General features: G+C 56.6%; 1 protein-coding gene across 1 annotated transcript; it reads left to right on the forward strand.

Moving 5' to 3' along the window:
- Positions 1-262: 262 nt before the first annotated feature.
- On the forward strand, positions 263-1,526 carry FOXL3 (forkhead box L3; the record flags this gene model as incomplete). The annotated part of the gene is made up of 3 exons (XM_082857045.1): positions 263-369; positions 693-861; positions 1,116-1,526. The coding sequence occupies 3 exons, from the start codon at positions 263-265 to the stop codon at positions 1,524-1,526; spliced, it is 687 nt and encodes a 228-aa protein (XP_082713171.1).
- Positions 1,527-13,593: the final 12,067 nt, after the last annotated feature.

The raw sequence follows: 13,593 nt of genomic DNA on the forward strand, positions 1-13,593 counted from the left end.
AGAGGCCCACCGCGAGCCCGCTCCGCTCCCCTCGGACGCTCTACCGGTGACTGGGGCCTCCCCCGCTCCGGGATTGGATGCGAGAGGACGGGGTGGGGGCGGGCGGGGGGACCCCAGAAACCCGGGTTCCCAGCTCAGGAGGAGAGCAGCCGGCAGTTCAGACGCTGCTGCGCCGCGCCAGCGAGAACCTCCGCGCAGACCTGGAGCGCGGCGCGGAGGAGGCGGCAGCAGCGGCGGCCCCGCAGGCGTCCGGCGCACCACGATGTTTGACAGCTCGCAGTATCCCTACAATTGCTTCAATTACGACGCCGACGACTACCCCGCGGGCAGCTCGGACGAGGAGAAGCGGCTCACGAGGCCGGCGTACAGGTGACCGCGGAGCCGGGGCGGGGCCGCAGGGGACATCGGCCTTCCTCCGCGAGGGGGCCAAGACCCGCCTGGGATGAGGGAGGGGTCTCTTCTCGTCCGCACGTCTGGAGGTAGCCGAGAAGGTTCTCCACCCTCCCCGGGGAACCCCCAGGTGTGAGGCAGAGCTTCTGGGGTCTGCGCAGAGCGGCGCTGGGAGTTCTCAGCGCCCTGGGGGAAGGCAGAGCAGAGCGGGTCCGGCCGGGAAGGGCAGGCGGGGGAGGCTCCAGACTCGCTCCGGGGTCCCGCCTCCGGCGCCCGCCTGGCCTGAGCGCCCCTGTTTGCAGCTACATCGCGCTGATCGCCATGGCCATTCAGCAGAGCCCGACAGGCAAGGTGACCCTGTCGGGCATCTACGACTTCATCATGCGCAAGTTCCCCTATTACCGCGCCAACCAGCGCGCCTGGCAGAACTCCATCCGCCACAACCTGTCCCTCAACAGCTGCTTCGTCAAGGTGAGCCCCTTCCCTCCCCCGCGCCCGAGCGGCCCCTGAGGGTCCCAGGTCTTGCGACACCTGGACCAAGTCATCCCTGATTGGCGGGGGGAGCGGGGGTATACCGGCTCACCGGGCGACACCCCCAAGCCCCAGGTCCGGGCGCGTCGTTCCAGGGCTGCCCAGGGCTCACCCTAAGCGGCCCTAAGTGAGCGCTCGCGGCGGGCGGGTCGCACCTGGGAGCCAGCCGGGCGCTGAGCCCCTCGCTCGCACAGGTGCCGCGGACCCATGGCCACGAGAAGGGCAAAGGCAACTACTGGACCTTCGCCGGCGGCTGCGAGTCGCTACTGGACCTTTTCGAGAACGGCAACTACAGGCGGAGGCGGCGGCGGCGCGGCCCCAAACTCGAGGAGGCGAGGGGGACGCGCGCGGCAGAAGCGGAAGCGCCCCGGGGTCCCCCTGAGCCGGCCACTGCGAGGCGGAACCCCGTCCCCCGCCGCGAGGCCCCAACCCCAGCCAGCCTCGCCGCCCTGGGGAGGGAGGCACACAGGGACATCAAGTTCAGCATCGACTACATCCTCTCCACCCCCGACCCCTTTCCCGGGCTCAGGTCGCCCTACGCGCAGGAGGGCAGATACCCTCGGCTGGAGGCCCAGCAAATGAACCTTCACCTTTGGACGATGTGAGAGGGGCTGAGGCTGCTCCGCCTCCGGGGCTGGCAGCCAATCAGTCTGGGGTCTTCTGAGTGGTTTTGGCCCACCTCAAGTGGAGAAGTGAGGTTCTGCCACATCCCACAAACTTCCACAGACTCAGGCTCAACGCTGAAACCAGCCTAGGTTGGAGGGCAAGAAGGCGATCTGATGAAAGGCACTCATTTCCATATTGTGGCTTTATCCCTTCAGATGAAACCCATCGGGTTCCCATTTGTCGACTTAAGGGTTTGCTCTAGACTCACCGGGTGATCCTGCTTGAGGACGAAGAACGTGGGTTCAGGGTCACATTCACTTAGAGTCAAGGTAACGCTGGAGCGTTTGCTTCATAGACGGATGCGCACGAAGCTGCCGATGAGCTAAGTGTCCAGTCAGTGAAGCTGGGGGCATCTTCCTTTAGAGCTGAAAGCAGTAATAATACAGTGCAGACGGTCGAGTCAGCTATTAATCAATCCCGTGAATGTTGCCCAAGGTTTTTGACTGTGTCCCTGTTATGGGTAATGTGATTGGAAGCGACAAATGCATCTCGTGTTGTGGGCAGAATATTTGATGATTGTTTTAAAACTTCTGTGTACTTTTTTTATAAACGAAAGAAGGAAGGAAGGAAGGGTGGGAGGGCGAAGGGAGGGAGGCCCAAATCTGGGGCAGCATGGGCGCAAAGCGCACTCTTCTTGATTCTTCTGAGCACGGAGTAAGCCCTGTCCTGGCATGTTCCATCCAGCTGGTTTCCCGAGAAAGCAGACATTCCGAGGCAGGCGGCTGGTAAATTCCTGCTACACTGTGAGGTTAGGGACTGCACAATTACAAGCAATGGAGGTGGGTGCACCCATCTGAAATGGAAATGATTTAATTACCGTGTAGAGATGGGCATTTTAAAAGCACAATTTTGCGCAGTGAAACTATTTGACCAACCTTATCATTTTTCACCAGTCCTTTTTTGCAGAGTTAATTGCTTTCCATGACTTAATTTGAACATTAGTATGGATTACACCTAATCTGATTCACTAGGTGACAATGATTGGCTAATTTTGTAAACGGCAAAAACACACCCAAGGAGGCCGGCTGTCTCGACTGGGAACTATAGTCTTGCTTTATTGGACTCGGAGAAACTGGGGCTGGGGGTAGATGAAGGTAGGCAACAGCTAGACAGGCCGAATCACGCAAAATACACGCTTACACTCGGCTTCGCACCTGATTCAGAGAAGGCTGGGCATTTCATTAAATCACAGAATTCCTTCCTTCACTGGCCCTGTGAATAGAAACCCCACGTGTTCCTTCTGGGTGGTTTTGAGAAGAGGGGGGTTACTCGTGTGAGGTGCCGAGCCCTGACTCCAGAGATGGGCACTGGCGGTGATGTGCTCCCTCGCTCCGCCAGCGTCCTCTCGGCCTGGCCAGGCCGCCAAAGGCAGCCTCTGTCAGTGGGAGAGGATCAGGGTCTGTAACGTGGAGATCACTGCGCCTTCGCAAACACCCACGGCCAGAACTCTTTGCTGGGGAAGCAGCCAGTGTCTGTGGGCTCTCAGGGCTGGCCAGGCACAGTGCTGAGCCCCCAATGCCAACTGTCCACTGGCCAGCACCCCAGCCCTGTTCCCCTCATCCCATTTACAAGTCGGGGACCTGCGGCACAGCAGGCCCAGGTCCAGGACGCAGGCGTGTGACTCCGGGGTCAGGCTGCTAACATACGGCTTCCTCCATGCCGTGGTCACATGCATGTGTGCATGCATGTGCCTCGTGGGCATGTGTTATGTCTGCCTCATTCCTCTTACTTATACCCCCTTGTCAGTTGTGCCGAAAGCATCATTTTAAATTATACCAGGTGTAATTCAGATGGTGACAGGATACAGGTGGTTCTATACACAAGCATACGGCATATAGAGTATCTGAAGATATATTTTTCTGCTACCAACTGAGCAAATAACGTTTCACTTTATCTTTCGAGTTCTCTTCCTGAGTTTCATTCCGGTGATCAAGCCTCACGGAGATGGAAAGACCCTTTGCCCTGAGCAGGACGCACCAGCCTTGGAGAGGAAGGAGGCCTCTGGTCGGCCTCCCTGCACACGTTCCTGGGCAAAGGCCCACGGCGGCCGCAGCCACGGGGCGGCACCGGGCCGCGAGACCTGTGTACTGTGAGGTGTAGCATTTGTTTTGCAAAGGCTATCAATCACGTTTTTAGAAGCAAAGGGACATTTTCAATTTGCCAGCGTGTGACACCTTGCGACTTCAGAAAGCCTCCCAGCCCTCAGAGTGAATGGCATTTAATCCCCAACAACACAGCGGGGCGAGGGCTGGCCTGACCTATTCAAATGTCGCCTCCACCAGCCACACCTGCCCAACGCAATTATAATTAAACACTTTATGCCTCTCTTGCAAATCCGCTGATTGACCACCGATACGTACATCACCAGCACATTACCCCAAGCAGATGTCTGCCACACGCGTCATGGATCACCAGGTTTCCATTAGCGAAGTCGGGGGCCCGCGTGTGGGCGACGCATGCGAACTGCCACTGTGCAGAGCAGGTTTCCGGGCTGTGCGGCCTCCCGCCCACGGACCGTGGGGTGTCCGTGTTCAGAGCAGCCGGCCGAGCGAGCGGCCTCCACCCAAACTGGGTGCTGCAGGGGTGAGGGGAGGACAGGGTAATGACAACCAAGGGGAGGGTGGATGCCCCCTCTGGCGGCATCCCCTCATCCCCACAGGGCCACCCCACAGGGGTGGCTGCCCTCTCCAGGGCCCTCGACTGCCAAGCCTACATGTAAACACGAGTGGCCTTGTCCTGCCAGCTCCAGCAGCCCTGTGAGCAGGGACAGGCAGACACACAGCGCTATTTCACAGATGGGGAAACTGAGGTTCAGGGGGGCAGGTCCTGGGCCCCCCCCCACTCCCAGTGCCCAGGATGCCTGGCTGAGGGGGAGGCAACGCCCTCTGGCCAGGAGGTTAGCGGTAACCACACTCTGGGCCCCTCCAGCCACTCACCGCGTCCACTGGCGTTCGAGCCCTGAGCAAGTGCCAGGGACCCGAATCTGGGACTTCGAGGGCGCGGCCCCGAGCAGACCAACCTTCCGCCCCCGCCAGGGGGCGCCAGCACTGCCCTCCCCGCGCCACGGGGCCAGCCTGGAGTGAGGCCCCCAGGCGTGGCTTCAGGAGGAACCCAGGAAGGACAAATGAACAGTCCATAAACATTTGCAAAACTGCTGTTTCCACCCCATTAAAAATACCAAGCGCATCTTATGTAAATGGGCCTTGCCTTTCTGGAGAAGCCGGTTCCCCAGAACCGAAGACACAGCTCGTCAGGCTGCCGCTGAGGACAAATTAACTGTCCTCACGTGCGGCTGTGCAATTACGTTTCCCCAGCTTTAGGTGACTTCAGGCCCAGAGTCCAAACAAGACGTGAGTTCACTCAGCTGAAACTCACAGTATTAGATTTATAATAAACTGAGAGAGGTTGCATGGCTGTGCCGTTTTCAAAAAGCGGAAATGGGGTGGGAACTTTGGAGCTCCCCGTCCGACTTTGCTTGGCTCTGTGTGGGATGCGGGTGGGGAGGTGGGAGGACGGGCGCTCCCTTCCCGGGCTCCTGCCCGGCCCTCACCCTGTTGCCCATCAGGTGGTGGTTTTCCGTCCACACTTCTCACCCAGGAGCCCGCCGTCCACTGGGGCAGCCGATGTGTGCCCCCCGCCCTGCCAAGCCCAGGGCCCCACGATCCAAGAGACCACACTGTTTGTCCCTGAACTGGGGGCAAGAAGAGAGAGTTCAGACCAGCTGTCTCTTCAGACGCCCACGAAAAGCACTGGGCTCCAGAGGGTGAGGGGATCCGTAACCACTCCTGCCATTAATTGCTTCATACCCGTCTCCATCCCTTCAAATGTAGATGGGGAGCCACAGACCGCAAGTCCCGGGGCCTCTCGGTGTGGGAGACGTGGCGGGCACAGCAAAGCCCGAGGCGCGAGAGGCCAGGCTCCTGAGGGTGACACCGCCTGCCCCCGCCCCACCCACTTACGGGCATCCTGGATTACAGAGCCTCACTCAGGTGACGGGGACAGGACGGCCTGCTCCCCGCGAGAAGCCTGAGGAGGCCACGCCACTGGTTCTGGGGCACTGGAGCCTGGACTCCATCCACACGCAGGGAGCCTGGCGTTTCAGCCAGAGGAGGGACACGGGAGGAAGGCCTGGTGCAATTTGCGGGGGCAGGTCAGGGGCTCAGCTCGTCGCCTCCCTCAGATACTGGTCCAGGCCAAGGGCACCGTCAGTGGGATCGCTGCGTCCACCAGGTGTGATGGGAAGTCCTGTCTGCCCTGGGCCCTGGCCACTGGGAGCAGAGAGGGCTCCCCACCTGGGGTGCTCTGTGTGTGTCTGAACGCTGGGCGTGCACGGGCCGTGTGTGTGTGTTTCCCAGCTGTGCTTCTGTGAGCCCTGGTGAGTGTGCACGTGTGGGTGTGAATGAGTGTACATTGTGTGTGCACATGGTTGAGCAGAGCATACACCTGCGAGTGTGCTCAGATGGGTGTGCACACAAGAGTGTGTGCACATACCAGTGTACACTCGTGAGTGTGTGTCACATCAACATCTTTTCCGGTCCTTTTTGTGCCCAGAAACGTGTATGCAAAGCAAAGGTGCCTGGGAGCTCCCCAGGTCTTGCAGGACCAGCTCCTCTGTGGGGTGGCTGGTGGGGGTCCCACTGGGGTCTCCGTGGTGAGCCCCGTTTGCTGGGGCCGCTCAGCAGGACGAGGTGAGACGTGCTCTCAGAGAGGGGCAGCCACAGCTGATGAACATGATCAGAGCTGATGGTTGTAAAGGTTAGTGCATAAATCAAAAGGAAACGCCAAATGCCTTCTAACACTGATGGAGGCGTAACCTGGAGCAGGACCAAGCGCTGGGCACTTGCTCACGGAACCCCAGAAGAATCACGTCCGTAACATCCCCAGACTGATGGCCCCTCGCTCCAGACGCAAGTCTCTGCTGCCTCCCAGGTGGGAGCGCGGGCCCAGCGCTCAGGCGCGGGTCTGCTGGTGCTGAGGACATTCAGGACGCGTCACAAACACGGGGTCCGGCCACGAGAACTTTCCAAATGGCCCGAGAGCACGTGCATCCTGGGATCGTCCCTGAGGAGCCCGACAGAAAGCTCAGCAGAGGCCTTCCTCCCCAAGAGCTCCCCACGCAGCCTGTTTCCTGCCCCGCTCAGTCGAGGCCCCAGTGCCTTCTGTCTGCCTGTGGCTGCCAGCCTCACGCAGGACACTCCAAATGGGGCCAAGACCCTCCCCAGGGCCTCCAGGCAGCCTCTGACAGGCAGGATCGAGCGCAGGGCCTGAGCCATGGTGGGATGGTCTATTTCTAAACTCTCGTTCTGTTCCATTGATCTGCTCGTCTATTCAGCACAAATACCACACTGTATCTATGGCTATAGCTTTAAAATACATATGGAAGGTGTGGAGTGTTAGTCGCACAACTTTGCTTTTCTCTTTCAAAGTTGGTTGGGCTATTCTAGAGCCTTTGAAATGCCAAATAAATTTTAGAATCAGTTTGTGAATTGCTACGAGAAACCTGCTGGGAGGGATTAGTATAGTGTTGAAGCCATAGATCAATTGCGGGAAAATCGACATCTTAAGTAGTTCATATTTTTGATACTACTATGAATTGTATTTTTAAATTTTAAAGGTCTGATTGCTTGTCGGTAGTCTACGGAAATACAATTAATTCTTGTATATTGACCTTGAATTCCAAAACCTTGCTAAACCCACTTACTAGCTTTTTGTAGTTTCCGTGAGATTTTCCGCAGGGATGGCCATGTCTTCGGTGAATAAATTATGAGTTTTGTCTCGTGGCTTCCAGTCTGGATGCGCCTTATTTCCTTGCCCTTTTGCACTGGGTAGAACCTCCAGTGCAACGTTGAATGGAAGTGGCACGAGTGGGTACCCTTGAGGGGAAAGAATTCCACCTTCCACTGTGATGTGTGAGCCCAGCTGTAAATTTATTTACATTTATTTTGTAAATAGATGTTGTTTATCAGGTGAGGAAGTTCCTTTTTTTTCCTAGTTTGCTGAAAGGTCTTGCTGGGAATGGATACTGGATTTCGTCAAATTTATGTTGTTAATATGGTTGATTGCATTGACTGCAAATGTTAAATCTTCCCTGCATTCCTGGGATGAACTCCACTGGTCATTATATATTTTTCTTTTTATATGTATTGGATTCAATTTGATTTTTTTGTTTAGACTTTTAATCTCTATGTTCATAAGAGAAATTGGGCTGCACTTTTCCTCTAAGGACATGGTCTGGCTTTGGTTTCAAGGTAATGCTGATCTGATCTTGTAGGATGAGTTTGAAAATATTCCCACCTCCTCAATTTCATGGAGAATCGGTGTAGAATCTAAACTTTAGTAGAATTCACCAGTGAAGCCACATGAGTTTTCTGTGAGGGAAGGGTTTTAACTACTAACTTGATTTATTTAACAGATGTAGGGCTATTCAGATTATCTATTCTTTGATGAGCTGTGGCGGTTTCCGATTTTTAAGGGATTTGTCCACTTCATATATGTTGTCTAATTTATAAAAATGGTTCCCAATATTCCTTTTTGTATCCTCTTAGTAATCATAGACTCTGCAAGGAGGTCGCCTCTCATTCCTGACATTGTTCCTTTTTTCCTGGTCAGTCTACTTAGAGGTAGCAGAGAAGCACCAACGTTCCCAGCCGACCTTGGACTCCAGGTGTGACTTCTCACCTGGAGGCGCATCCTTCTCTCAGCATCGAGGAGAAACCCAGAGGAACCCCAGTAACTTCCCACATATAACTAATTAAAGCCAAGGACTATTTGCCAAAACAGATCCACCAGTTGGGAAAACCCTGAACCCCCCGTCCAGACCCATCACTTCTAAAGCAGCGCCTCAGGCGTCCTACCCAGTGACCAAGCCGCGGTGGCCAGGCTCAGCTGGGGCTGCTGCCAGGAAGGACGGGAGGTGCCCTGAGCAGCTCACAGACTAGTGAGCTAGGGGCATGGGGGCCTGCTGGGTGTAACCCCACGCCCCACCACCCTGGGCGTCTCTATATGACTCCTCTTTTCATTGTAAACTATAACATATTTGCTTAAACTACTTTGATGTAAAGTAAAAAGGGAGCCCCCTGCTTACTCTCCCCTTGTATCCATCAGCTCCTGCCCTAATAAAGCTGAGAGAGCCACGCCGACACTCAGTAGCGGAGCAGTCAGTGCGGAGCGGAGCTGGACGTGCCAGCGGCTACGCTCCACAGCTGAACTGCGCTCGTGTCGCCCCACCCCCGGGCAGGCTGGGCTCAGGCTGCCATCTGCATTTTTTCTGGGGTTCAGACCACCTGGAGGAAGCTCGTTCCGTGATGTGATGGCAGCAGAGGTACGAGAGGGCAGCCCAGCTGCAAGTCCTCTGCAGGCACCAGGTCCGCAGACATCCTGTGTCCAAAGCAAGTCACGTGGCCAGATCCCAAGTCCAGGGCCAGGAAGGACCCCTCCCACGGAAGAAGGGGGTGGGTGTCTCTGGATAATTTATCCACCTCACACACTTGGCCACAATCCCAAACCCCAGAGGCAGCCGCCCTGAACACTTCATGTGCCGCGCCACACGCTGCTTTCTCTGCAGACACAGACCTATAATTGTACCCCACGTCTGCTGCACAAGTCGGGTCCTGCTCTGTGCACCCCAGGGAGCCATCGGCAGTATCGGCCGGGCTCCGCGAGATCGTGGCAGGGTCAGACACACAGCCTTAGACCTCGCGTTCGCCTGTTTGTTTGTGTGGCCTGGCGTCCTCCAAAGAGGACTTGAGAACTTCGTGATGGCAGGACCATCCATACTGAGTTCTCACTGTGTCCCAGTCCTGTCACTTGCCTGATCTCAGGGGCGCCTCATGCCAGCCTGGGCGTCAGCCCCCTGCTCCCTGCCCCAGGTGAGGGCTCAAGGTCATGGGGCGGGTGAGAGGCTGTGCAGCTGCAGGGCCCTTGTCCCCTGCCTCTCCCGTGCGTGTCACGTGCCAGGGGGCTGACACCCTCCTTGATTCCAGGACATCTGAGGAGGGAGAGGAGTAGCTGTGAGCAGGGAAGCTCTGCGGGGAGAAGGCCAAGGCCTCAGAGGCCCCAGTTACAAAGGTCGGGGGAACCCAGCCAGCAGTTCACGTCACAGGTCCTGGGGGAGGGGACGATGGTGGGGCAGGACTGGGGGCCAGGGCCCGTGCTAAGGGTGCAGGAGTCAAAAGGGAAGGAGTGGGGGCTGTCAGCCACTGGCTCCCCCTTGTCCCCCTCACCTGGCCCTGAGGTGCCACCAGCTGCCACACTGCAGCCCAGACCACTCCACTCTGCTGGAGACCACCGTGTGCCGAGCAACCTGTAATTTTATGCAAGCCCAGCTAATTTCAACCAGGACGTAGAGGCAGTGGGATTTAAAACCTGATGTAGGATTCAACGATAAAAAGACAAATAATTCAATTCAAAAACAGGCCAAGGATCTGGACAGATATTTCTCCCAAGAAGATGTACAAATGGCCAAGAAGCTCATGAAAAGATGCTCAGCTCCTAGGAATACACCCAAAGTATGGAAAACAGGGACTCAAACAGATACCTGTACACAAAAGTTCATGGCAGCTTGACTCACACGAGCCCAAAAGTGGAAATCACCCACATGTCCACCAGTGGATGAACTGGATGAACAAAATGTGCTCTATCCATACAATGGAATATTATTCAGCCATGAAAAGTGATGCTACAACATGAGTGAGCCTGGAACACACGCCAAGTTAAAGAAGCCATCACAACAGGCTGTGTGTTGTGTGATTCCAGAACAGGCAGGTCCATGGACGCAGAGAGTGAATCGGTGGTTGCCATGGAAGGAGGGAGGGGGGATGTTGGGGCCATGGCTGGGGATGCGGCGTTTCTTTTCGAGGTGATGAAGATGTTCTGGAATTAGATAGTGGTGATGGTTGTCCAACATTGTGAATGTGCTAAAAACCACTGAACTGTACACTTTAAAACAGTGAATTTTGGGGCTTCTCTGGTGGCACAGTGGTTGAGAGTCCACCTGCCGATGCAGGGGATGTGGGTTCGTGTCCCAGTCCGGGAGGATCCCACATGCCGTGGAACAGCCACAACAGTGAGAGGCCTGAGTACAGAAAAAAAAAAAACCAGTGAATTTTGTGTAATGTGGATTATATCTTAATTTTAGAATTGCACACACACAACCTAAGATGGGTGAGAGCCCTGCTCAGCACCTCTGGTCACAGAAACTGCACGTGTGTTGCTGTCTGAGCATTAGTTTCCTTGTGCCAAGATTGGGGCCATAGTCCTGACTCACAGGGTTGTCGTGCCAACCAAGAGCGATAAGGCACAGAACGCCTGGTTATTGCACCAACTGGATGAGATAATGCACGAGATGTGACACGAGGCTCACAAACTGGGGCCATGCACAGTACGTCACCTGGCCCTGTGCCCATCACACCTGTGGGTGATCGAGCCTGACACCTGGGAGGTGGCCTTGACCCTACCCGCCTCCGCCCACAGCAGCACCTTCAGCCTTTGAGCAGAACGCGGCTCCTCTGTACAGCCTTCTCCCCACGCCCCTCACCTCGCCCCACCTCGCTTACTTGAGGCAGCAAGTGTCCTACCTGCTGTCGGCCCCCTCCAGCCATCCTCCAACCTGCCGCCAGAGTGGGCCCGCTGCAAACACGCCAGGCCCACCCCTTTCCCTGCCGCCCCCCTTGCCCCAGCCAGGCTCTCTTGCCCCCAGAGCAAAGCTCGGCTCCAGCCCTCACCCCCACCAGGCAAGGGCCGCTCCGCTCATCCCCCGCCCCTGCCTCGCCCACTGGGCTCCAGCCACGCGGCGCCCTTGGAGAGCTGTCCCCAGGCCTGGAATGATCCCCAGTCCTCGTCCTCACTCAGTCTCCACTCAGTGCCGCGGCCAGTCCAGTGGCCTTCCTGCCCGCGACCAAGCCAGCAACCACGCAGCGCTGTCTTCTCCCTTCGCTTGGTTTTTAACGGCACTCCCAGCATGCTTTATGATGTTGTGTTGTATTCACTATATTAACATATTTTGGCGTTCACCCGTATCCCCCACTAGAATACAGGCTCCGCCCACAGACCAGCCCTTCCCCCGTGGCTGTCCCCAGACGCCAGGACGGCTACGGGCCCGTAGCAGCAGCCCGTGGGAGGCGCTACGGTGGCCTCCCGAGCTCGTTTCCCCAGCTGTAAAACGAGGGGAGCGGGTGGTGGTGCACAGCCCTCCTCAGCTCTCCAGGTGCAGCGCAGGTGGCTCCACACCGCAGGTAGCGATGCCCTTGGCAAGGACCCCTCCGGGCACGAAAGCTGAGCCAGGCTGGCCTTTGTGGAGCGGGCAGCTTCCGCTTCACCCCCACCCTCTCCCCACCTGCGATCCTGCGAATCGGCCTCAGGGTGCCTGAAAGCTCGGCATCCGCATCTCTCACAGGCGAGGCCCAGAGGGTGCACGCCCGCGCCTGGCCACCAGGTGGCAGCAGAGAGCCAGGGATGGGCCGGTCCACAGAGGCGGCAGCCTGGGGTGAGGGTGTTGGGTGGGAGGGTAGCGATCTGGGCCCCGCCCTCCCCAGATCCAAGCCTCGCCCCGTGGCCCAGGCCCCGCTGAAAGGTGCCCAGGTTTGGGGTCCACGGTCTTCCAGGACCACCTCCTGAAAAGAAATTGGTGCGGTGGATGATGCGGGAGGCAGGTGCGGGAGGCAGGGTGGGGGCAGGTGGGCTCTACCAGTCAAGCGAGCTTATCAACGGCCAGGCCTCTCTAAGCACCTGACACTCCTGTTCTCCTGACATCTTTATGGAGAAGACCCCGTTTACACCAACACTTAGAGAAACGTCTCACTGGGACACCTGGGGCACAAGCAGAGAAACCGAGGGGAGGGTGGGCTGTGATCCAGGCGCACGTGGGCTCTCCCCCTGAGCCAAGCTCCTCCCCGTCCCTCCCAGCCCCCCTCACTGTGATCTGATGGGGGTCCTATAGGACAGCTGCCCATGAGATGCACAGGAGACCGACCCTGAGAAGCAGGCACAGATTCAGATCCAGGTGTCCAGCTCCTGTTTGCCCTCCTGTCTCCCTGCTCCCAGCTGTCCCCAAATACCTTTTCAGGGTCTCTGAGTGAACTTGAGGCCCAGTTCCTCCCATCCTGTCTGGGGAGGGGTCTTGCTCAGACCTCAGGCCAGGGCTCTTAGCCGATGCGAGGAGGGACCCCTGCACTGCTGCCTTGAGGGAGACCTTGGAAGGTGGTACCCAGGTGCCCCTTTGAGGGAGCCATGGAGTTTGGAAATCAGACTGACTCTAACCTGTCCCCCTAGTTTTTTGTACTAAAACAAACACAGATGCCCTCTGGAATAGAATGCAGCATTTCCATGAAATCCTATTTTACAAAACAGGAATGTTGGAGAAATTTTGAAAATGGGTGGGGCTGTTTGGGGGTGTGCCCCCAGATCCTGGTCAGGGGCACACTTTTAGTGTCCTCTGGTTTTTTGTTTTTTGTTTTTTGTTTTGCGGTACGCGGGCCTCTCACTGTTGTGGCCTCTCCCGTTGCGGAGCACAGGCTCCGGGCACGCAGGCTCAGCGGCCATAGCTCATGGGCCCAGCCGCTCCGCGGCATGTGGGATCTTCCCAGACCGGGGCATGAACCCGCATCCCCTGCATCGGCAGGCGGACTCTCAACCACTGCGCCACCAGGGAAGCCCCTCAAAGGATCATTTTTAAATGGTGAAATCATGACTATCATACAAATGTAAAAATGCATCAAAGATTTTATTCAGCTCATTAATTAATGAGGAAAGCAGTAACATGTTAGAACCAGCTCTCAGGAGAATTCAAAACACCACATTTATGGGAAATAAGGAATACTGAGGGAATTCACAAATGATGCAAAGCAGGTCCACCCACAGGGCTGTCAGCAATTACATTCAGCCAGACAAAATAAACTTGATTTCTATGGACAGAAATCACTTGCATAATTGTCAGTTTTCTGTAAAATAGCTCACACAGAAGGCAGAGATAACCCAGACAGGACCCATTTCCGTCTTTCAGGAAGGCTC

This window comes from Leucopleurus acutus (assembly GCF_964270905.1).
Source record: "Leucopleurus acutus genome assembly, chromosome: 16".
In the NCBI taxonomy this organism is placed as follows: domain Eukaryota; kingdom Metazoa; phylum Chordata; class Mammalia; order Artiodactyla; family Delphinidae; genus Leucopleurus; species Leucopleurus acutus.